General features: G+C 38.7%; 1 protein-coding gene across 1 annotated transcript in view; it reads right to left on the bottom strand.

Moving 5' to 3' along the window:
- Nucleotides 1-680: 680 nt before the first annotated feature.
- The window catches only part of EIF3H (eukaryotic translation initiation factor 3 subunit H), a 76,362-nt gene continuing 51,231 nt past the window's right edge, over nt 681-25,811 (bottom strand). Inside the window, exons 3-8 of the mRNA XM_007422448.3 lie at nt 22,213-22,380; nt 19,855-19,954; nt 13,215-13,364; nt 8,791-8,911; nt 5,359-5,491; nt 681-959 (exon numbers count right to left, since the gene is read on the bottom strand). Coding sequence (XP_007422510.1) covers nt 862-959; nt 5,359-5,491; nt 8,791-8,911; nt 13,215-13,364; nt 19,855-19,954; nt 22,213-22,380 — 770 coding nt within the window. The 3' untranslated portion in view covers nt 681-861. The remainder of the gene's footprint in view (nt 960-5,358; nt 5,492-8,790; nt 8,912-13,214; nt 13,365-19,854; nt 19,955-22,212; nt 22,381-25,811) is intronic.

The raw sequence follows: 25,811 nt of genomic DNA, 5'->3' as shown, positions 1-25,811 counted from the left end.
TTTGCCCAAGTAGAGATTCTCAAATGTTCAATATCCTTTTGCCATTTACCTTATTCATACTTTTAAAAACAGTTTTGGGGAAGAGCTAGCAAAAACGCTAAGTGTGAATCTCCATAGATATTGGAAACCTCCCATCTTAGAGGAAACTCAGACATGATCAGAAGTTCAGAATGATAAACGCAAGGGCAGACCCATTGGGCTGGCAATACAGACTGGAGCCATCTAGTCTCAAAACAACCAGTCACCTTCCTCATCTAGTGCTATAGCACTGATGCAAACTGGACTTTCTTTATTGTTTGAAAATAATTTTAAATACAAGAGATGGAAAAATCAGTTGTGCAATCTTCCTTGGTACTACAATGGATTTGCCCCTATGCTTCGCTATGGAAAATATAGGCTCACTCAGCCCTTTTAGGACAGACTTCCTATGTGTTTTTAAAATGCAACATGGGAAATGCAGTGTAGCCTCAACTGAGTAATTCTTCAAAAAGGCTCTGCATTGTGTGTGTTTAAAAACAAAACCTCTCCATGAAGAGAGGCCTTTTTTTCTTATTGGAAATGGCAAGTTAAGGTATTTTGAGGGAGTGATCTGTTAGATCAAACATTCATGAGCAAGTTGGTGTTCGCAGCAAATAACAATCTGGAGATAGCTGTCCAGCAGTCAATAAGCACATGCTAAAAAGTTTTAAATCTTTTATTATGCTTTTTTTCCCTGTAGAAGAGGGATAATTCTACTCAAAACACACAAGAGTCTAATTCACGGTTCATTTTGCAATGAGCAATAGAAGTAAAAATGTGCTGAGATTCCAAGCGTCTGGACTCTTTGGGCAGGCTAGAAGAAGCAGCACTTTATTTTCCTCCCTAATTGTTGTGTTCTTGAAGTGACTGAGCCATGAAAAGCTTGCCCAGATTCTGGGCTGTGAATTCCTTGATGTTCCGGCTGTAAGTGTTAATTTGACCTACAAAGAAATTAAAAAGGGGGGGGGGGGAGAGGAAAAAAACCAAAACACTTCAATGAGAAATCAGACAAACATGTTAATATAAAACTATCAACCTAAAAGGTAGTTTCTGACTCCATTTTTTTTCACATTGATGAGGTTCATATAATACACTATGCCCAAACAAGTAAACTGTATGTGGTTTAATTTGATAATTTGATTGTTTCACACACAATTTATATAACTAATGAAACAGCCAGGATCCGACAGTGCACTGAATCTCCAGCTACCTGATCCCTACTTAGCCTAGTCTAGTAAGTTGTGTGAACACAGCCACTCTGCCACCCTTTGGCACAGAGGTGTACAATCTGAAGCACTCTTACTCCCAAAAGGTTTGGTTTGCAGTGCCCCTCCAAAGGTTGCTAGTGAATTGCAATGCTTTAGGAGACAGAATGGGGAAATTATTAAATAAATGAAGAATAATTGTGCAAGGAAGATTTAACTGAGTTTGAGCTATATTCAAACTAAATCCATTTTACTTAGGTACTGGCCTCACCAAGAATGGCTTCTCAGGGCCCCCCAAGTTACACAACTCTACTTCATTGTGACATTAGCATGCAGTTTGTCAGGACAAAAATGTTGAACTCTGAGGGCCTTCTGTAGAGGTTTACCTTTCCCCTGCCTGACATTTTGTCCGGCCTTTCCGTCTTCCCACCTCTACGTGGTTAATCAGCATTTGTGAATCAGGCAAAATCTGACTTGAGTTGTTGATTTGATTTGAAAAATGGACCCAATTTTCAACGGCTTTTCCTAAATTGGTTTGGAAAAGGACATATCTGCACAAATAATGGAGTGGTCTGAATCAGCTGGGAGGTACAGTCAGGTCCAGAAATATTGGGACATCGACACAATTCTAACATCTTTGGCTCTATACACCACCACAATGGATTTGGAATGAAACAAACACAATGTGTGTTAACTGCAGACTGCCAGCTTTAATTTGAGGGTATGTACATCCAACTCAGGTGAATGGTGTAGGAATTACAACAGTTTGCATATGTGCCTCCCACTTGTTAAGGGACCAAAAGTAATGGCTTCTCAGCTGTTCCATGGCCAGGTGTGTGATATCCCCTCAGTACCCCAATTACAATGTGCAGATAAAAGGCCCAGAGTTCAGTTCAAGTGTGCTATTTGCATTTGGAATCTGTTGCTGTCAACTCTCAAGATGAGATCCAAAGAGCTGTCACTATCAGTGAAGCAAGCCATCATTAGGCTGAAGAAACAAAACAAACCCATCAGAGAGATAGCAAGAACATTAGGCGTGGCCAAAACAACTGTTTGGAACATTCTCAAAAAGAAGGAACGCACCGGTGAGCTCAGCAACACCAAAAGACCCGGGAGACAATGGAAAACAACTGTGGTGGATGACCGAAGAATTCGTTCCCTGGTGAAGAAAACACCCTTCACAACAGTTGGCCAGATCAAGAACACTCTCCAGGAGGTAGGTGTATGTGTGTCAAAGTCAACAATCAAAAGAAGACTTCAGCAGAGTGAATACAGAGGGTTCACCACAAGATGTAAACCATTGGTGAGCCTCAAAAACAGGAAGGCCAGATTAGAGTTTGCCAAACGACATCTAAAAAAGCCTTCACAGTTCTGGAACAACATCCTATGGACAGATAAGACCAAGATCAACTTGTACCAGAGTGATGGGAAGAGAAGCGTATGGAGAAGGAAAGGAACTGCTCATGATCCTAAGCATACCACCTCATCAGTGAAGCATGGTGGTGGTAGTGTCATGGCGTGGGCATGTATGGCTGCCAATGGAACTGGTTCTCTTGTATTTATTGATGATGTGACTGCTGACAAAAGCAGCAGGATGAATTCTGCAGTGTTTCGGGCAATATTATCTGCTCACATTCAGCCAAATGCTGCAGAACTTATTGGATGGCGCTTCACAGTACAGATGGACAATGACCCAAAGCATATTGCAAAAGCAACCAAAGAGTTTTTGAAGGGACAGAAGTGGAATGTTATGCAATGGCCAAGTCAATCACCTGACCTGAATCCCATTGAGCATGCATTTCACTTGTTGAAGACAAAACTGAAGGGAAAATGCCCCAAGAACAAGCAGGAACTGAAGACAGTTGCAGTAGAGGCCTGGCAGAGCATCACCAGGGATGAAACCCAGCGTCTGGTGATGTCTATGCGTTCCAGACTTCAGGCTGTGATTGACTGCAACGGATTTGCAACCAAGTATTAAAAAGGGAAAGTTTGATGTATGATTATTATTCTGTCCCATTACTTTTGGTCCCTTAACAAGTGGGAGGCACATATGCAAACTGTTGTAATTCCTACACCATTCACCTGAGTTGGATGTACATACCCTCAAATTAAAGCTGACAGTCTGCAGTTAACACACATTGTGTTTGTTTCATTCCAAATCCATTGTGGTGGTGTATAGAGCCAAAGATGTTAGAATTGTGTCGATGTCCCAATATTCCTGGACCTGACTGTATGCAACGTGTTTCATTTTCTGATTATATTGGGGAAGCTGATTTCATTTTGCATTCTGAGTGATTCAGAAATAAAATTAGGTTTAGCCATTCAGGCCGTGGATCACATCAGCACAAAATTAAGTGGACCCCCTTTTAGCTTTAGGAACTTGTATATTGCCTCTGGCTTATATGACTCAAACTTGTTTTCAAAGTTGTTCAGAAATCAACTCCTGAAAAATCTGTGATAGATAAATCCTATAAAAAATAGAGAAAAAGGAGGACTAGAAACAGTACTATGGCATATTCACAGGACTGCATCATTTCTAAATGATGTGCTATATTTCTTACTTCTAATTTCTGGAAAGCTAACGGAAACACACACCTCCATTTCTTCTGCTCTGTCTTTAACAGTGCTGCTCTCCTCAGCCAGCTGACATTTTATAGGTCATGTTTTTGTTAGCTACCTCATGTTATTAGCAATTTTTCAAGCCAGCAGTCTGTGAAGGGTTTGTCTGAAGTGTTATACAAATCAAAAAAGTGTCACATTGCCCCTGCCCCCTCTTTTTGTACATAGTCCACTCTTATAATTTATTTCCTCTACTAATCAGGAAGAGCAAAAAGACAAAGCCAGATTATCAAAATTAAAACTGCTTAGCAGACCAATACGTTTTCATTTTCACGTTCCACTTCAAAAAGTTTTTAAAATGCCCAAGACAAAAGCCGCCACATTTCAGCTTTGATCCACAACTTAATTCTGCATGAATTAAAAAAGTGAAGGCTTTTAGTTCTTTCCCAGACTGCTAAAAAGAAAAAGAAAAAAAAATTGGCTGAAGGCTGTTGCAGCATAAATCAGTTGTCCTTTCTCCTAACTGAAGTATAATACATTAGAGCAGAAGTAAATGGAAACATAATTGAAAAAAGTGAAAAAAAGTTTAATGAAGGGGTTTCCCCTTCAAAAAGCACTGAGTTGCAGGAGAATGATCAGAATTTAAGCCATACCTATTTGCAGCTAGCCAAAGAGGCTAACATTAATACAGTTATACATGACATTTTATAATATCCTATCCATCTACAAATTATTTGAAGAGTTGTATTTTCAGGGAACGCTAAATTATATTTGAAATTTTGTAATCCACCCATTATCTTTGGCTCTTGAACTACCATGGTACAAGGGACCGGAAACAAGAACATCAGGATGTTTTAAGTGTGGTTTTCAAGCAGTTGCAGTATTTCAGATCACAAAAACATTTCTCTAGTCCAGCTTTCTGCCAACATGGTGCTCTCCCGATATGTTAAAGTATAATGCCCAGAGTTCCCAGCCAGCATGGACAATAAGTCAGGAATTCTGGGAACTGCAGTTCAACAAAGGTGATGGCTGTTGAATTGGACAAGAGCACTCAACATTTCCTGTCCACTGTGTCTTCACTTCATAGTGTATATTCTTTCTGGTTTTGTGCCTTGATTTCTGTCCTTTTCTTCCACCATGCCAAGAGAGGAAATCTGAATTTGCCTCTCATTGAAGATGTTGTAGTTCTGGGACATGGCCTGAAGATACAGGATGCAATCACCTTACAGAAATGAAGTTCTAGATCTCACAAGTGCCTTAATCCACATTCATTGAGAAGCTGTTTTCATGTTGCCTTTTGTTGGGGTATAAACGACATAACATAGATACACAATGCATCCACCTTTAGGACCAACTTGAATCAAATCCACCTTAATACCAACTTGAATCAAAACAGCAAGATTTGCTGTCCAATGTTACATCTGATTTACAGTATTTCCTTAAAATACCTGAAAGTAAAGTTCAAAGTGGCAGCGAAACCAGAACAGGGCATATAGGGGAGTTTTATTTTCCACATCACACCGGAAACAAGCAGCAGAGATATAAAAATGAATGGGTTTTCCCTCTGGATCATTACCTGCGATCAAGAGGGAGTCCATCCTGGGAGGAGGTTGTGGTGGCTTGAAGAGTTTGTTCAAGTCCTCCTCTGGAAGGGGAGCCTCCCCCCTACTCTGACGCTGTAGGTTTTCTTGCTGACGTCTCTGCTGGTACTAAAGAAGAAAGGGAGAGAGATAGGGTGGGTTCAACTGATGCCCTGATCCAAAGGCCATCCTTGAAAATCATCTGAAGAAAATGTAGGGATGCCCTTTATGGAGCTTATACTATGACACTGATCTAGTTCAAAACACTGAATGATTTGTGATACAGCCGAGCCTTTTTAAATCTCCAAGAGGCCAGCAACTGAGTATTAATTTGAGCTGTCCATTCCTGTCCTTTCTTCTCAATGAATTCTACCATCAGTGTAATTCCTCCCCCCATTATTATTTGTCCACTGGTCCAATAATGGGAATGTGTGTGGCAACCTTCAATATAGTAATAATTTGGGGATTTTATCTTAAGTGATTAATATTCTTGTCTTGAATGATAAGGTATTGATTCATCCAAATGCTTCTCTGGAATAGCTTGCTACCTGATGCAAGAGTGGCTCTGACTATGATACCTTTCTTGATGCACGTTAAAACTTGGCCTTTCCAGAGGCCTTGGGAGGCTGAATTGGAGTTACTGGCACCAGATAGCTATATATGATAGGTTCATGTTTTCTTCCTCATAGTCTTTTATTACTTTTATTATTCCCTACATTGTATGTTTTTATATTGTGACTCATTCTGTACACTGTTCAAAGCTTTTTAGTACTGAAGCAGTATACAAACTCTATCAAATTTCCCCCCAAATCTTGAGTCATGCTTTAAATGGGTGGCCTCCAATGTAAGGGTCTTGGAGCAATGAACATAAAGGTAGTCCTCGCTTAGTGACCCTAATTGGGATGGGAAAATCCACTGCTAAGTGAAGCAGTTGCTAAGTGGGAAATCATGCGACCGTGACTGTGCTTTCTGGCTGGACAGAGACAAGACTAGCCAGTTTCACACCTTTGGCTTTTGTTTGCCTCCTAACCACCCCCCACCCTTTGGAATGCTCGAGTGCCTGCTTAACCTTTTTGTATACATCGAAAGCAGTGCGACTGCACTGGCAGCCCAGGGCTGGGAACCACAGGTGCACTGTACAAACAGCTTACTCTCTTGAAATCCCTTTGTCTCCAATCTTTCCACTCTGCTGGGGGGAAGTGAGAGATTGGAGAGGGAGTACGCTGTTTGCTCTTCTACACATCGAAAGCAATGAGATCATGCCAGCAGCAGGAAGGGTCAGGCAAAGGAGAGATTGCCTACAAAAATTGCTTGCTCCACCCTCTCCCCCAGAGCAGAGAGACTGGAGGGAAAGCAATTTCAAGAGAGTACTGTATAGCGCGTCTGTGGCTCCCAGCGCAATCACATTGCTTCTGATGTGCAGAAGAGCAAACAGCTTACTTTCTTGCAATCCCTTTCTCTCCAATCTCTGCTCTGCAAGGGGGGAGAAAGGGGGGGAAAAACACACAGGTCAGGCACAGGAAAATCCGTACTGACTCTAATGGCAATCATGTGACTGAGGGATGCTGCAAAGGTCTTAAATGGGCTGTAAAGTTATTTTTGGTCGCTGAATGAATGGTAACTGAGGACTACCTGTAACCTCTTTCTTTCTGGCCTAACAAGGGTCCCGAGTTCAGCAAAGGCAATACTACATTTTATATAGTACATCTGGATTTCAAAACACAGAGTTATATTCCTTAGGAAGGAAAAAATAACCTTTAATCCACCCATCTCCTCTTAACACTGTGCAACCTATAGCCACTATTAAAGACCCACAGCTCTTTAATTGCTCATAGAAAAATGGACGGCCTCAGACTTAAAGGAGAGAATGTGGGGAGATTCCAAACCTTACATCTGAATTGTCCAGCAGATAATTTCTTAGGAGAAACTGACATAGTTTGAGAGACCACTTTGAGGTGGAAAACATGAAAATTATAGTGTAAGCTCTAAAGTGGGCTTAGCATAGTAGGTGATGCAATTCCAATCATTTGGCATCACATCCTGCCTACTATAGCTCTCTTCTTCCACCAAAATGTTGTCACTTTGAGTGCCCAACAGAAAACTGCCCACTCTTGCTCTTCACGAAGTTCCCTAAGATCTTCACATCTCAACAGCCATAGTAACTAAACCAGTGCTCCTCAACCTTGGCCATTTTAAGATGTGTGGACTTCAACTCACAGAATTCTAGGAATTGAAATTCACACATCTTAAAGTGGTCAAGGTTGAGGAACACTGGACTAAATGGCTCATTTGTACAACATGTGCAAGTAAATCAGTCAAAGTCCTCATTGGTGAATTTACACATGTTAATAGTTGGGGGTAGGTGGGCTGGCTTAGCCTGTTGCGCAAAACTCACCCATTATCTTAGTTTATGACTTTATGGACCCAGAGGCTATGTTCAGTGACCAATTTCAGCTTTTGTTGCACGAAGTCAGAAAGGGCACAGCGAGAAAAAAGGAGCAGTGTGGCTAGGTTATAATGTTAATTTAAAATGAACCCAGTCTCATTTTCAATTCAGCATAAGCTTAGTAAAAGAGAGAAGGCAGCCTGCAAATACTCCTAATATTCTCATCTTTAAGAGAAAGTTACATATGATTATGAGTTACACAGACACACAAGAGGTGTATACAACTTTAAGTGGATCACACAATCTTAAACTGGAAAAACAGCATGTTTTATTCTCTGCCCCCACCTTCCTCTTTACTCAAATGGCAAACATTTAAAATTTCAGCAGTACAGGTTTTCTTAAGCTTCTGGCTGGTAAGTCAAGAAATGTTTGATGACATTTTGCTGCTTGATAGCAGAACACAAAATGCATCCAGATTTAGAAAACATTAGTGAATAAGAGCATAGAGCCCCATATGAGAGAGAATGAAAGTGCAAAGAAACAGGAAGGGGGGGGGGAGCTGGGAAGGAAAGAGAAAAAGAGGGGAAAAAGACATCTAGTAAATGTATTTTTATACTTCATATCAAATAGGTACATTTCTTCCCAAAATTGCTTGCTCTTGCATTCAACTGTATAGCTAAATAAAATGAGCAAGTCTGGCAATGGTGCATGAAACCAGGCTACAGCAATTAGACGTTGAGCAACAACTAGTAGGTGACTATCCTGGATTTTCCCCCCTTCAAATCAGTTTTTCCATCTTTAAAATCGTCTCATAAATTTGCCCCTGCAGATTTACATTGGCAAGCCAAGGAGCACTCAGCAGCAAAGCCCATGCTTTACGTGTAATAAATGCCAAGGATAGAAAGATCAGCTTTCTGAACTGGCTTGAATATTTAGGAGATGCAATAAAACAAAGTTCCTGCAATTTGCATCTTATCAAAATCACATCATGAAATGCTTCATCCTCAAACAGATGAGAGGTGGCCTATCCCAAAAACCTTACTTGGTGTTTTTGCTGTTGCTGCTTGCTGGTATTCCTTAGGTAGGTGTTGTATTTTACAATATCTTGACTCATTTCATCCACTCGGTCCATCAATAGTTGTAAAGTCTTGCCAAGGTGATTACTGGAACAGACAAGGAGATGCCCTGATGAAGATATGCAACTGTTCTGTAGAAAGAAGATGCTGTCTGCTAATCATATTGAGCTGAACCTTCCTTGTGAACTCACAATATGTCCCTATTTCCTTAAAGTTCACTGTATTGGTACCTACTGGCTATATGTTTCTTGCTGTAATGAGGAGTTGAGAATGACTGAGAGAAATAGTCTGATATACCAAATTGGTCAATCTCCATTCTAGCTAACACTGTATGTCAATTATCAGGCACAGAAACCAGTAGAAACCTTAAATCACCACTACCTTGTTAATATTATGGAGACATGTCTGTACCATGACACCTCCTAGACTGCTCCCCATATATATGCAAAGGCCCTATTTCATATTACTTAGAGTAGCACTACAATCAGGTATAAACATTAGGGCCAGAAGAGTTTGGAGTAAATCAGGTCTAGGAGACCAGGGATAGATAACCTTATTTGGAATTCTGAGGCATCTGACTAACATCATCACAAAATGTTTGACATGGGAGACTCATCCAAAACCCAGCTGCAATGCCCATTTATCAAAAAGCAAGCTTGTCTCCCCAGATGTTTTCTATTCTTTTTCAGTAGGGCCACTGTGGGACCCAAAGCCATTTCAGTAAATAAATAGGATGCTAGAGGCTGGTGAGCATGCCAAATTTTTAAGTATCAAGTAGGACAGGGAGCCTGGTGAGCATCAAGACATCAGGGAGCTCATGGGCATGATACCTACTTCCTGGGGTAGACCTTTCACAAACAGTACTTTATGTCTGTATGGGCTCCTAACTCTAATCCTAACCTCTTTAAGAAGGTAAGACAAACTCTCCTAAACCAAAGTGAAGTCTTGCCTAGCTCAGCAGCCTACTTTTAAAAGCAGCTAACCAATTACTTTTCAGGCAGGCCACAAATGTTGCAACCTTCTGTCACAGCGGGAGCAGGGAGCACTGGATCACTGAGGCAGCACTTCTTTTCTCGCTAGCACCCATGGGCTGCAGTGGGAGGGCAGCAATCCCATGTCATCTACAAAGGCGACAGGGACAGGGTTTGGGGCCTATTTACAGTGTATATATTTTCCACAATTTTCAGGATGTATTACTTTTCTTAGTTATCAGCCAATAGGAAATTATGCCACCATTTTGGCAGATGGATCTTAGAGGGGGTCTGTGGGCTGAAAGTGGAGCCAAGGGCTACAGGCAACCTGCAGATTATGAATTCCTGCTCTTGTCTGTACGATTCAGCAGATCTTGGAACCAAGAGATTCCATGTTGCTAAGAACCACCAGAGAGTCTTAATTAACATTCCACGAATTTATCTCACCTCCATTTAAAGGAATCTAGGCCACTGCCCTCTTTCAATCAGATATTCTACCTTAATCAGGTCCTCCTTATGCACCTTGGTTCCTGAGGACAGTTTTCTCCAATGTGGGTCTCTCTGAAGAAGAGGTAGGGATCGATCCATACAGTAGGGTCTACTTATCTCTGTATACATGTATGCACACTCATGCATTTAATAAAGACACAATCACGTTCCTATTCCCAACTGAACATACCTTTCCTATACAGCAATACACAAATTCAACTGCTGTGATCAAAAATAGCACTGAGCATTATCACTATTTTTGTCAATGCTATAAATTTGCTCTGCACCCATTCCCTCACGTGGGTCTATTTCTTTTCTGGTTCTCCCTCCCTTTTCATGGTAAAGGAAAGAGTTAGATAACACAGTTATCTAGCAGGGGAACTGCTGTCACCAAGGAGAATGAAGAAACTAAATGAACTGAAATGGAACAAAATAATGTTTCAAAATCAAAAACTTAATCCAAGGTACTACTTTGTATCAGCATGGCTATTTTATATGATTTCAGTTTGTGCTTCCACTAGGATTTGGATGAACAGAGAAAATAAAACCATCAGAAAAAGATAAATTGGCTGCTGAAAAAAAATTACCAATAATTACGGAAGCACATGATTATGTCTGTCCTGCTGAAATCAGTATGACCTGGAAGTTCTTCGTGTGGACGGTACTCTAGGTTTAGGTTGCTGGACTGAGAGCTAAAAGTTTTTTGGCAGTGAAACAAAGCAAGGTACACAATAACCATGTGAAAGTTCTCATTGTTTTTACATGGAAGTAATCTGAAAATAGGAGACAATTTCCTGTTCAAACACTTGAGAATTTATGACACTGCTTCAGCTAAGAATGGATTTTCTAATGACAATTCTAGTCTCAGGAGGATGCAGATAAACAGCAAACCTTCACTAAAAATGAAATTCCCATGGAGAATTATCTACACAAAACATTAGTTTCTTGGGTAACGTTTCCCATTTTTAATTGTTTATTTCTTTAACAAAACAGATAAGATTATGGGTAGGGCTTCTCCTGTACAGCTGGAACAGGACCGTATGAAGCTGAATTCTGCATGAAGTTGGATTCCCAATCCCATTAGCCCCAACCACAATGACCAAGCAGCTATAGTCCCCCTTCTGTACACTATTCAAGACAAGCATGCTCAACAATTAATACTGTTTTGAAACAAAATCTCAAAGAGGACATTGTCTCTTGTATTGTATTACAGGCCTTTCTCAAGGAACTCTTCTTAGAACAAAATACAGTGGGTGCTACAAGACAGAAGGTCTTCCCAGTTAGGGGGCTGCGACTTGCAGAAAGCCTTCCAAGGCAGCCTTTCCTGGTACTCACTCATTTATTTTTGCAATGCCAGAGAAGTGGATTGTAGGATGTAGAATATTGCATTTCATAGACAAATCAGAACTGAATTTTGTGGAGTGTTTTTAATATATCTATTTCTTGTGTTACTTATTATACTTGCAATTGATCATGCTATTTTTAAAATACGGGCTTATATATATGCAACTCAAGAGAACATGTGTTATTGGACAAATTCAAAATACCAATAAATAGCAAATATACATAGCAGTGGTGCCCCAAATCATCAGGATGTAAACTGTATTATCGCTGATTTAAATGTGTAACTTTATGCATGATTAAATCTAGAAGTAATCTATGATTATGATGATTGACTGATAATTTTAAGGGGCATATCTAAGAATTTACAGAGAAAGCCACTACCATTCTAGAATGGAACTTAAGGCAACCAACATGTTTATAATATTGAAGTCTCTCGTGAGTGTCACTTTATTTCATAGACAGTAATGTTGAGAAAAAGATTTGGTAATAAACAATATTTCCATAGGATTTTCTCTGGGATGGGTTTTGGAATGCAAGAATGTAGACTGGAGTACTGTAGCTTAAAACTAGATACCTCTTGCAAGGAAACCAAATAATAAAACCTGTAAAGGCAATACTGTAGAGATAATGTGATAAGAAGGCATTAACTACAGAAAGAGGCTTTTAATAGGTTTCTCAACAGGCCCATTTCTGTGGTTTCCTTCTTCCTAATAATAAAATGGGTTGACAAGAGCTAAAGTATATAGAATGAATGTTAAGCCAAGATTTGCATACACTACTCAAGTTCTTCTATAAAACAGTTTTTCCCATACTGGTGACCTCTACATATATTGGACTTTCTCATAATCCAGAGTTAGTACTGCCAATGGCCAGGCTGTTTGAGTGATTATCTAACTGGAAATCCATTACATATGGACACACAAAATTGGAGATAGGTGCCATAGAACATTCCCCAAATCCTGTTTCTAATAAAAAATACAGAAACACGAGAAAGGCAAGAAAACTATTTATTCTCAATGAAAAGATCTCTTGCATAGAAACTGATTTGAAAACCTGAGATCTAAAAAAAAAGTATTTTAGCCATTCTAATACAGAAGTGGCAGGACAAACATTGAAGCAATCTGTCTCAATCCGAAGGAAAATTAATGTGTTGAGAAGGATGGAGAGGCACAATTAATATAAATTAAAGATAGAGAAACTGTAACCTAAGGTGTGAGTTGAATCATTTTGTGCATAATTCTTTTACATACAAAGGCCAACTTGAATTTGAAAATCCTAAATGATGTGTTACCCCTATCTTTTAAATCAAGCTGAAATCAAATCAGCTTCCCCCAGTTTGCTACCCTCTGAAAGAGATGAATGATAATTCCATCTCTGAGTTAGTATGAAACTGATAGAAAATGTAGTCCAAATGCCTCTCTTGCAATAACCTGGTGACTTCCAGGTATTTGGACTACATTTTCCATCAACTTCATATTAACTCAAAATGATGAAATTGCTGAAATGATTATCCTCTCAATTCTACAATGATTTCCAGCTAAAGTCTAGAAGTACACATTGTATTTTGATTTCAAATCAACACTTACTTGCTTGCGAGACTGAGCAATTCATGTCTATCTGTTATCACTGACTTCTTTTCTAGCTCCCAAAGAAGGACATTGATCAGGTAGGAGTTCCTGATGTTAATGGGGACTTCCTCAAACATGTTTTCAAAGGCAATTCCTGCTTTTTTCAACCTGAAAAGAGAAGCACATTTATGTTTCTTACAGTTTCAACAGGAACTAGCAAAATTCTCAGCTAGTCATTATGGAGACTACATTGCCCCATTCTTCCAATTCGTGAAAGACAAATGTTTGTACCAGATGGAGAGCCAGGATAGAAAACTGTTTCATTCCAAGAATTTGTGAAATTTTTAGGGGAAAACAGACCAAAATAAACTGACTTAGGTTACGAGTTCCATAGAGTTGAGAAACTATTATCATATCAAGATCTGGGGAACGTTGGGGTTCATTTTAAGCTTAGCAAGGGTCTCTTACTGAAAAAAAATTGGTGGACAAGTAGCATACCCATCACTAAGTTAGCCTAACAATATGAAGAAACATTGATGTCTTTGGCATACCAGAGGTGACAGTCACTGTCAATATGGACCACAGTAAAGTAGACCAGACAGAGCCAGTTTGGTGTAGTGGTTAAGGCATCAGGCTAGAAATTGGGAGACCATGAGTTCTAGTCTCGCCTTAGGCACGAAGCTAGCTGAGTGACCTTGAGCCAGTCACTCTCTCTTAGCCCTGGGAAGGAGGCAATGGCAAACCATTCCCAAAAAAACTTGCAAAGAAAACTGCAGTGACTAGTCCAGGCAGGAGTCAAAAACTGACTTGAAGGCACAGGAAAAAAAAAAAAAAAAGAGTAAACCAGGCCTAGCCAGTACTAATTATGCCCCCATGCCTTATAATTTTCCACAATAGTGGTGCTGCCTTCATTTTTGAATTCCCTCTACAAAGAACTCCACTGGTGCCAAGAACAGGTAGTCCTTGCTTAACAATCATTCATTTAGTGATTGTTTGAAGTTACGACCATGCTAAAAAGCTACTTACAATCACTCCTCACACTTACAACCATTGCAGTGCCCCCATGGTCATGTGATTGCGATCCAGGTGCTTGGCAACCAGCTCACACTTAAGACAGCTGCAGCATCCGAGGGTCATGTGATTGCCATTTGCGACCTTCCCAGCTGGCTTCCAGCAAGCAAAATCAGTGGGGAACTGCATGATTTGCTTAACGACTGTGGTGATTCGCTTAACGACCACCACAAAAAATGTTGTAAAATTGGGTGCAGTCATGTGATGCCTCACTTAACGATTGTCCCACTTAATGATGAATTTTCCGGTCCCTATTGTGGTCATTAAGCAAGGACTAACTGTATGCCATTGATTTGCTTCTGTGCAAAAAGCACATCTACCTACCACCTCCTAGACTTTTCAGAGCATAAATTTGAACTTGGCTTTTCTCCAGGCAAGTCTGCTATACCAGTTACTTTTAAATAATTATTTATGCATTAGAAACCGCATGGGAAAATACCAGAACAATAATTTTTTGAAAGTCCTACATGCTTAACTCAGTATAAAAAGAATAGAGTCATAATCCTGGCACTTTTCCTTTGACAAGAATTATTGGCTAGATTCACACAACATTCTTACCATTAAAGTAACTCATACTGGGTGGGTTCAATGACATGGTAAACTATAAATTACTGTTTACAAGCTATAATGACTGGACACGCTAAATCAAAATCAAGCAACCATATTATGACATCATCTGTTCTGAGAATTAGATCAATACAGAATGGGATTCTTGGATTTTCAGTGTTGGTATACTGCAGAGTACCATTGTGGTCCTTCATTGTTCTTTACCAACTACCATGTTCTCATTTATAATTTAAAACTATGGGTGAGTTTTAAAGGCTTCCAAATTATACAACTGTTGCATCTGTCCTTTGTGGCCACAATCCAACAAAAAACATGTGGCATGCAGGTACTGTGTGTGTGTGTGTGAGAAAGGTGGGGGGAGCACAGTACTTAAGTTGCTCTCAGCCCTGTTGAAGACAAGAACTTTTCCACTGTAATTAAAAAAAAAATTATACTGATACAGAAATGCAGGTACTGAAAAGTCCTGTTGGCCATCCAGTGCACAATTCTAACTTTAAGTTCTTTCACTAGCAAACAGCAAGAAAACTTTTCTCTTAAATCAGTCTTCTCCGAACTGAAGCCCTCCAGATGTGTTAGGACTTCAACTTCCAAAATATGCAGTCAGCAGGATCAACAACCATATTGACTAGAAATTCTAGGAACTGAAGTCAACCATATCTGGAGGGATTGAGCCTGAGAAGATGCAGACAATGATAATGCAGAAGGATAGGTTATCCCATTACACCATCACAGAGCAGGATCACTGTTTCCAGTAATATAGGTGCCTACCATATTCATTATTCATTGTTTGAAAGGGATAGGAATAGTTTTTAGGTGGGTGGATGCTCTACTTTTTGAGCATCTTTTTCAGGAAAATACAGACTTCAGCACCTCTGTGTTAAATTGCAGGAGGACATTCTTGAAGGTTCTTCTTTTTTAATCAGTCTTCTACTTTAAGATGCACAAAATGAGCTAACCATTAGAGGAAAAATAAAACCCTTCATCTTAAGAAAAATATTGAAAAATAAATCCCATATAAACCATGTTTGCAAATATGGGATCCACCACATTTTTCCCCTTCTACAAAAATCAGGGCAAAACCTAAGGAGCATAACAGTTTTTGTTCTTCCTGTTTCATAACCTTTACTGTTAGATGCAACTTTTGATTTAAAAAGTGACATTTTCCTTCTTAATTTTGTTTTGCTCAAACTTTCAAAGGGATCTCTTTTAGTTTCACAAGGAAACCCAATTATTATTCTTGCTGCTTACTATCTAAATATATTTTCCTTCTTCAAATACAAACTGATGATTTTTGCATTTTTCAAAAGATGGAACCAACACTTCATTCTCCAAATTGTGAAATAAATATTTACACAGCACCCTGCCCACCTCCAAATCCAACAGACTGTCCCCTTCTTTCCTAGTCTGAGCATTACCCAGGGATTTCTTATTTTTTAACAAAATTGAAAAGCTGAAATATTTTTTTAAAAAAGCAAATGGCAAAAGAGGAAAGAAAGGATCATTTACAGAAAGCTTTTCTTTTTTTCTTTTTTACTCTGCAGTTTTAGGAAGAAACCATGCCATCTAGAATTTCTTTCCCCCAAACTTTAGTCAATCTTGATATAAATGTTATAGAAAAAAACACAAATAAAACCCCTAGAAAATAGTTCGTGCAACCCAGAATTTACTTGATATCCATAGCTAAAACCTGGAGCCCAATAAACTGACAAAAGCCAATTGGACATACTGGGTCTTGAATACAATGGACTGCAATTTATACTGCTAACTTATATCTATGTCAGAAATCAAATGTAGTCCAATGAATATCCAGATCTTGTCCTCTAGCTGCCACCTGGGGCGGTGATTATACCAACACCTCCTAGAGAAGAGGGTGTCATAATTTTGGTCACTCATTTCAACTTTTTCCTTCAATTAGACCTTCAGAGAACAAGCTGATAATCAAGTTATGTGCACCATGCATTCTGGTGTTCTAGTTCTCTTTAATTATTTGATACCTGTAGATATAAAACACAGGAAGAAATGGAGAATGTGCCCAGCTAATCTTGTTCCCTAGATACAGATGTGTGTGCTGTGATTAGCATCAAACTGAATGCAAAGAAAGTCGATTTAACTAAATGCATTATTAGAAGCTCTTCACATCTTCAATGACCGTGGGTATCTTATATATTTTTTTCCAGAGGAAGATGGGGAATCCAGCCCACAGTGATTCCAACCTAGTACACAGCCATTGGCCATCCTTGCAAGAATTTAACCCTTAGACCATGAGCAGTGGCCCTCAACCACTGATTTTATGCAGGCCACCAAGTGTCACTGAAAGATTTTGTAGGCCACAATGTGGGCTGAGAGTTGGCAACATTTGGGCACGATACTGCAAATTAACCCATCTAGATGGCATTTGTGAGATCCCAAAATTAAATAAAAATTAGCTCTTTTCCTAATGTTAAATCAAACGCAATCTTACATCTGCAAATGTTAATCTTCTTCATCTTCTTCTTCTTTTGGAGGGAGACATACCAAAACCTCATGAAATTTTGAGTGAGAATGCCAAAGTCTCCGTATCACTGATTCCCTGCAGTATTCTCACAGACCACCAGTGATCCATGGTTCAAAGGTTGGGCTAAAGCATCTCCACTGAATACTTGTGAATTGCTGGCTTCTTTGCTACATATATTTCACCATTTTCTAATGCAATTCATTTCTATTCTATCTTATTCATAGAAACAGGGAATTGTTCTTTATAATTAGCTTAGATCTACCTCCCAGTTGCTTATTTGTTAATAATTTCATCACAATCTAGAGAGACTTACAAGCACAATCAGGACTTATACACCTTCATCTGTGGATGACTTCATATGCTGCACTGCAAGCTATTTTTAAAGTATCAAGACTTCAAAATGGTGTATCACATAGCACAGGGGATCCTGGATTAAAGTTCTGCTTAAACCAATGTGCAGGATTAGGGGTGATTATCTAAGACAGCTTTTCCCAGCTGGTATACTGTAGATACATTGGATCTGAATTCTCAGAATTGCCAACTGCTGTAGTGAATCACAATGTAACACTTTCTCATATACCTTGAGGACAGGACAATCTTTGTTTTGTTTTGTTTTTTGGTCCAAGATCCTTTTAAACAATGAGAACCTGTCAAATTATTCTGTCTTAAAACATTTATTCTTATACTAAACATATTCAATAGTTTCTAGGCCCACTGGAACTCCTCTGTTCTTATTCTTGAGTCATGAAAGACACTGAACTATAATAAGGTGCCCTTGGTTGACTAAAGATGATCGGAGACGAAACACAGTGCTTTGGGCTCAGGCAATTTAGGGGCAACATTCCTTCATTGCTCTGGACCAGAATTCAATTTTGTTAATGTTCATGTCAAAAGCTATCTTATGGCAAATCAAGATGAAACACACATTAAAAGACATTCAGAGAAAATCCCACTAGTTCTAATACAACAGATTTACAGAACCATGGCTCTAAAACACATTAAAAAAGGTTAATCAATATTTGTCCCAAATGCAGCCTTAAGATAATTTTGTTCTGCAGCTAGAACAAGTGTGGCAGTCCTTGTCATTTAAAAGATACTTGTTTTTGCTCTGGTACCCACAGAAACAATTTGCTGGAAATGGAAGGCAATCCCTTCATTTTAAAGACTAGATAAGAAATAAGTGTGCAGAATAGTACATCCTCAATATTTTCAGAATAAGAGACTGGATTTATACACCAAACTATGCATAATATCATTTGTTTGGTGTATTACGCTAACTTGGCCATGGTGGTTTTCAAAACATGGTCTACAATTTAACACAGAGGTGTGTAACCTCAGGCAAGAGCCTACAGCCTCTAGAGACCTCTAAAATATGTTCTAGAATTGTAACTGATAGTGTGACAGAAACAGAAAACACAAAACTAGGAAGTAATTGTATTATAAAGTCAAGTCTCAACTCCCAATGACTTCAGGACACATTCATACAGTTTTATAGTAGTAATTTGTCTCTGCTTATTTTACACTTCTAAATTTCCCCGAAATTCTATCACCCCAGTACTAACTAGGTCTGACCTTGCTTACCTTCTGAGCCCAAACAAAATCAGCCAGATGCTGCTGTCATACCACATACATTTAATTTTAATACAAGGTAAACATAAATCAAAGAGCCAGTTTGGTGTAGTATTTAAGGCATCAGGCTAGAAATGAGGAGACTGTGAGTTCTAGTCCCACCTTAGGCATGAAGCCAGGTGGGTGACCTTGGGCCAATCACTCTCTCTCAGCCCTAGGCAATGGCAAACTACTTCTAAAATCTTGAAGAAATCTTAAAATCTTCAAGAAAACTGCAGGAACTAGTCCAGGAAGTTGCCAGGAGTCCTGACTCAAAGGCACAAAAAACAAAAATCAAATGGGTTGATTTAGTGCTTTCTGGAATTAGCCCACAGAAAACCTTTAAAAAAACAATTGTCATCTTCAGACCAGAAAAGGTTATGAACCTCTGCCTTAGTGTGATGTGTGAACCCAGACTATTGTGTTTTATTCAAACAACAAATAATGGCCTAGCACACTGTGCAAACTAGGCCATGAACATTCAAGGTTACATTTCTGGATTGTGGTCTTCAAGCTCCTATCTATGTAGGCCTTGTTACTTGTGTTAAGAATTGGAATAGAAACTATTATATGCAAGGGAACACTCAGAAGTAAAAGAAGCTAAGAAAATATTCTTGATATTCACATTTTTATAAGTGACGAATTCAAGTCTTACATTTTCTGTCTATTCTGCTCAACTTCATTTGCCTTTAGCATTTGTCCTCTGTCTGGAATGACAGAGGCAACACATCTTTCCTCAGTGAAGCAAATGTTGCTTCTTTACTCCTATCAGTTGTGAAGGCTCTCAGTACTTTTAGCTATCGAGAAAGCACATATATCATTCCTCTGCAGGTTTCTACAGAGTTTCACAGCAAATGATTTGACTATTTTATGCTATCTATCTGCCACCCACATTTCAAAATTTCCCCTTGCACTTACGCTTCTGGAGAGAAATCCTTCTCTTTGCAAACGTCCATCAATTTAGGTGTCAGACGGTATGCTTTTAGGGAGAGATAGCCTTGAGCAGTTTTTATAGGATCTGATAGAAAACAAGAGAAAGTAATGGAATTTCATCTGAGCACTTTATACTAAGCAACTTTTGGTTGTTTTAACTTTCAGCAAAAAAAGGTCTTGTTTTGTTTAAAATCATTTGATGAAACCACAATTTGTGGAGCAAAGAAACACAAATTGCATGCATTATTACTATTAGTATTAGCATTATTAAGCTTTTTAAAAGCTGCATATCAAAGTATTATGCAATAATGAAAATACATTATCTCTAAAGGAACATCTTACTGATTTAATTTCAAAATCATATGCAATAGTGGAAATAGATCCTCCCTAAAAACATCTTACTGATTTAATTCCATGTCTATATAGAGTTCAGAAACAAAAAAAAATTCTGGGCTATTTAGAAAGGTAAGAATATAACAGCTTAGAAGGTTCAGTCTAGAATTCTATCCCCATAGCTCACAAAAAGGATATGAGATAATTGAGAATTTTTTATTCTATCGCTCAAAAGAGTAGGAAGAAATCAAAGCATTGTAACAAGGATGTATTTGGGAAGACAATTCCATGGGGGGGGGTGCATTAATTATAAAAAGCTTAGTTTCTTAAATTTTTGCCCCTCTTTTTTGGCAGGAGTTAAAAGGTAAATATTGGAATGGGAGTTCTCTTAAAGGAGCTGAAAATAACCAATTGCATGATTTCAGACCCTCAGATGTGGGGTAGGTGTTTAAGGATAGAAACAAGATGAATTTGCTTCTGGGAGGCTCCCTGCTCCTATTCTTATTTTTGGAAGAAGAAAAAGAGACAAAGACAACTCTATCGTCAAAAATAGCCTATTTCGCTGCCATATTTCAATGGTGCAATCTTAAACTGCTGGAAAGCCACATGCAGTCCACAGATAGCCCACTCTGGACCAGGATTTCAAAAAGTGACAGCCAATATTTTGAAATAGTTCCAGAAACAAACTGGGAATCAACACAGAAGGGAGGAAGGGAAAGAGGGAATGAAATTTCTAAAACAATACTAGAAAAATGAACTTTAAAGATTTTTTTTTTTTACATTGCCCAATTGCAAATAAACCAGAACTGGGGTCCACACACTCATCAACAGCATTACATCTTACCACATGTCAGGCTCAGGGGAGCTATGTGATGCAGTACAGTATGCAGACTCAGTATTGGGGGAAAAAAAATTGTTTAGGTAAATGTTTCCAGTTGCCTTATTTTTTTTAATGTGTACATACTTTTCATGTTGACAAGCCATCATTAAGAATGGAAAATTTTATGAATTTAAAAACGAAAACTATTTAGTCTCTAGGACAAAGGAGCTTAACATCTGTGGCAAGATAACAGCTGAGGCAGACTTGCCAAGCAGCAATTTAAAAAAAAAAATCAAACAAAAATATATTTATATTGGTCGTCTAAAACCAAACCCAACAAAACCTTTAGCAATCAGTGATAAAATGAAAACCCAAATAGAGTGAAACAAGTGGAAAATTCATCAAGATCTGATGATGCAATGTTTCCAGCCAGAATAAGTATACTTTAACAACTTGTTCTTTACTGTAATCCAATTGTTAACATACTGAAACAATTTGGGGGCAGCTTGTAAGATTGATCGTATTCATTAGTATTTTTTCTGACAGACACTCAGGACGTTACATTTACTTCTCAGCTGGAAACTATACGTGAGCTTGCCAGATATGGCAAAACTGTGAGTGTTCAGGGAGGGGACAGCTATAAAACTGTTAAATTGCCTACGGTTCTGATACAGCGCAGAACATCTGGTCTGGAGAGCTTAGGAAACGCCATTAAAAAAAATCAGCAGAAAGGGGGGGGGGATCTTCGTGCAACGAAACAGTCCAGGTTTTGTATGCTTCTGTCAGATGCATAAAAATTGGGGGGGAAATACTTGGCAAACTGCTTTATGATTGGTCAGTCTTATGCTGAGCCAGACGCTCCAGCAAGCTGGGTTTGTTAAGACATCTGGTGTAGTTCCACTAGCCCCTTCCATGAGGGATGGGAATTGGGAGGAATAAAAATGAAGCAGCTACTCTGGCATTCCAAAACATACACATCAGGGCTCTGATAGCAAGAAAAATAAACAAAAAGAAGGAAACCCTGTCTAGACTTCGCTGCTGCTGAGGCTGCTGCAGACACAGAGTTGGTATTTACTTGGAAAAGGTCTGCCAAGGCAGCTCTTGAGGCAGGGAGTTCATAGGCAATGTATATAATAATATTGAAGAATGGGGGTGGGGGAGGAATAATACAGAAAGCCACACACGCTAACCGTAAATGAGAACGACAGATTCCTCTATTGCATGCTGGTAACTGAATTGGGAATCCAGGAGAGCACGGGTAACAAAGGAGCCGTAGTACGTAGACTGATACCAGCCGACATGGAGATGGTCAATATTGACGTGGCGAAGACTACGCATCATTTCCATCTGATACTGAACTGGAGAGGAGAGAAAAAGGGAGAAGGGCAATAAGCATTTTGTAGGATAAGATTACATCTGAATCTCGGCCATTTCTGAAGGATGCCCCCAGTGAAATAAGGGTGAGAATCTGCTGTTGCTATTTGGATCTGAGGAATCTCATGAAGTTGCCGAGCTCAGAGACAGGAAGCAGAGTCATTCTAGTCATTCCTGATGCCTTTGAAGGTAAAACCTTTCCAGGCTTTGAAGTGGGTCTGAAGATGTCTACTGCCTGGACTTTGGAGATACAACCACAATGGATGATGGTTTTAAAGCTTGTGATTCTAAAAAGGAGGGAATAGTGAAGCGCGCAAAGCTTTGCTTGCAGGAGGTCCCAGGTTCTCTGGTATGTTCAGGTAAAGGCAGCAGGTAAAGAGAGTTAAGATTTCTATTTGTCTTCGGAGAGTCCACTGCCAGAGCTGATGTGCAAATTATCCAACCTTTGAATAAAGCAGTCACTCTCACTGGTGGTAGCAGCTGAAGAGATGGACACCTGGCAGCTCCATTCAGCTCTTCAAGTATCACTTTTTCACAAGTACTATTACCAAGCTAAATATTCCCCATTCTGTATCTGTGCATCTGATTGTTATTTCTCAGTGACAAACTTAGTAACTATTTCTCTTAAATACTATACCATTTCTCTAAACTATTACGATTGGTTAGGATTGGCATGGGTGTTATATCAATCTTCTAAGGCATTAGCTCGTCCAATTATGTGTCATCTGCAAATCTGATAAAGCATCCCCTTCATCTTTTCATTCAAATCACTTGTAAAAAGTTGAACAGCACAAGAACCAGAACTGAATTGTTTGCCTCTCAATAATTTTTTAGTTTGAACTATTTATAAGCACTCTTTGAATATAAATATAAATTGGTCTAATAAATATAATAAATAGTAAATATGATTTTGGATCCAGCTAAGTAACCATTTAATTGTCATCCCATCCAACTGTATAACTAGCTTGCTAATCAGAATGCCACAAGGTACTTTGTCAAATTCTTTGCTTTGTTTTTAAAATATTTATAGATCAATTGCTTTATAATTTCTTTTGAATGTCTTAAATATTGATGCCAAAATGACTAATCAATAGTTCTCTGGATCCTTTCTCCTCCCCCACTATTGTTTTTTTAACCTACAGATAACATTTGCACTCCTCCAGTAATCTGACACTTCACTTGCTCTCCAGGATTTCACAAAGGTAATATGTGAGAATTTGGCCAGACCGTCAGCTTTCTTCATCATCCTTCAGTTTCTAGGATGCAATTCACCTGGCCCAGAATATTTAAACCCATTCATAGTAAATAGATATTCACTATCCCTATTAATATTAAACTGCAACCTTGTCCGTTCATCCTGCACTTCACAGTTGCCTGGTGGAACATGTATTCTTGTTGAAGACTGAGATCAAATAGAAGTAGAATAGTTCTGCCTTTTCCTTGTTGCCTGTTAACATTTTCCATCTTCACTTAGCAGTTGGCATACTAATTCATTTCTTTTCTAATGTATTGGAGGACATCCTTTTTGTTGTTCTTACCCCCTTTGTCAACCTCAGCTCGTTCTTTTAAAAATATATTTATTTTATCACGCTAAAATAATCAACCAAATAAAAATATGTGTAACAGCATGAAAGGACCTCAAAATTGATAAACAAATTAATCAAAACAGAAAAAAAGGGGGAAGAACCTGGACATTATGTTGCTAAAAGAACAACTCTAAAAAGTTTGATCATATTGCTCAAAGGTTTTATTCCTTGCCCTTTAGTAAAACAAACAAACTAACCAGTATTAATTCTGATCTTTAGCCTTTCTAATAAGGCTATGCAGTACTTTGAATATGAACACAAAATTGTGCTTCTATCAATTTCTTCCCAGCAAGTTGGAATAGAAAAGATAAAACAGCTACACAAGCCCACAAATAGTTCGGATTTATTGTAGAAAAGCTAAAAAACCATTATAAAAGAATTCCAGCAACTGCAGTGCATCAAATGTGAGCTCCATACCGCAATCATGGTTCTAATTCCTTCCTTCCTTCCTTCCTTCCTTCCTTCCTTCCTTCCTTCCTTCCTTCCTTCCTTCCTTCCTTCCTTCGAGCATTCTTTATTCTCATATTTTCACTGAGCTTTTTGTGTTTCTGCTATCATACATTTTTCCCTTATTGAAATTGTTTGCAGTAGCTCATTTTTTAGGAATACCCACCTGCCTTGGGTTCCTTTTCCTATCAGCTTCTTCTGCCTACTTATCACTGCTCCAAGATTGTTAAAATCTTTTTTCTTTAAAATCTAAGATATGCATTTGACTATACACCACTTCACCTCAAAATCACAAAATCTAACGCTATATTTACTACACTGACTATGTCTTTTTTGGGGGGGGGGGTTGTATCAAGTCAAGACCAGCTGATCCTCTTGTATTGTTCTGCACTCCTGAAAGAAAAGCTATGAACAAGACATGTCAATGATTTCATGAAAGGACTATGCTTAGCACAATTTGTCTTTCAAAGGATGTTGGGAGTGCCCCATCACTACCATTTCATGCCTTTCTTAACAATCCACAATATACAATTGTAAGATCTACAGTTAGGTTCTGTAAAGCATAATCCACATTTTCTCCTACTGTTTTCATCCCTCCTCATTATTCTGCAGCTTTGTTTTTAGCTTAGCCCCATCTGTCCTGGTTCCTCCCAAAAACTGGATTAACTCCCATTTCTCCCAAGACAAGGTTTACCTATTTATCTTTGCAACAGCAGGGCTCTAGATCTGCTGATAAATCAGTCTTTCCCAACAACTATTAATAAAACAATTGATTATTTAGGAAATCATATTTTGGGTGTAACTACTCATTCCAGACATAATTCCTTCCAAGGTGTCACTGTGGTTAAGTAACTTCTGTGTTCCAACACTCAATGCCTCTTTCCAGTCAGTCAAACTACTGTAATGCAGATAATATCTAATTATTTATAGCATGCTTTCAAAATTCTGGCATGAACAAAAGAAATCTTGTTTTATCACAGAAAAGGCCTATTTAGTTGGGTCTCTTATATCATAGAGTGGCCAGCAAGATGCATTTGGATAGTTTGCTTCTGTTCACAAGAAGAGTTCATACATATATAGTACCTAAATACATCTTCAATAACCTGTATGACAGGACTGTATTAAACTTTTATGTTCTTTGAGGGGGAAGGGAGATGGGCGTTTCAAAACAGGTTGCCTACACTACCTAGGAATTTCATTTCAGAACAATATGCAGACTATTAATCCCTGATTTATCCTTAAAAGACTGAGATGATGTGGAGAAGTAACAAGATATGGACCACTGCATATGGAAAAGGATTTCAATCTGTCACCACTACTCCCAACACTCTATTTTGACTTTTCCCCAACCTGGATGCTGACTTAGAATTCAGGACAGTTGG

The sequence above is a fragment of the Python bivittatus genome, unplaced genomic scaffold, assembly GCF_059951505.1.
Source record: "Python bivittatus isolate LINGU-HERP-01145 unplaced genomic scaffold, Pbiv_v1 ctg000590_np1212, whole genome shotgun sequence".
NCBI classification, from domain to species: Eukaryota; Metazoa; Chordata; class Lepidosauria; order Squamata; family Pythonidae; genus Python; species Python bivittatus.
Note: the sequence above shows the minus strand (reverse complement) of the source record. Positions and strands in the feature narration are given on the sequence as shown.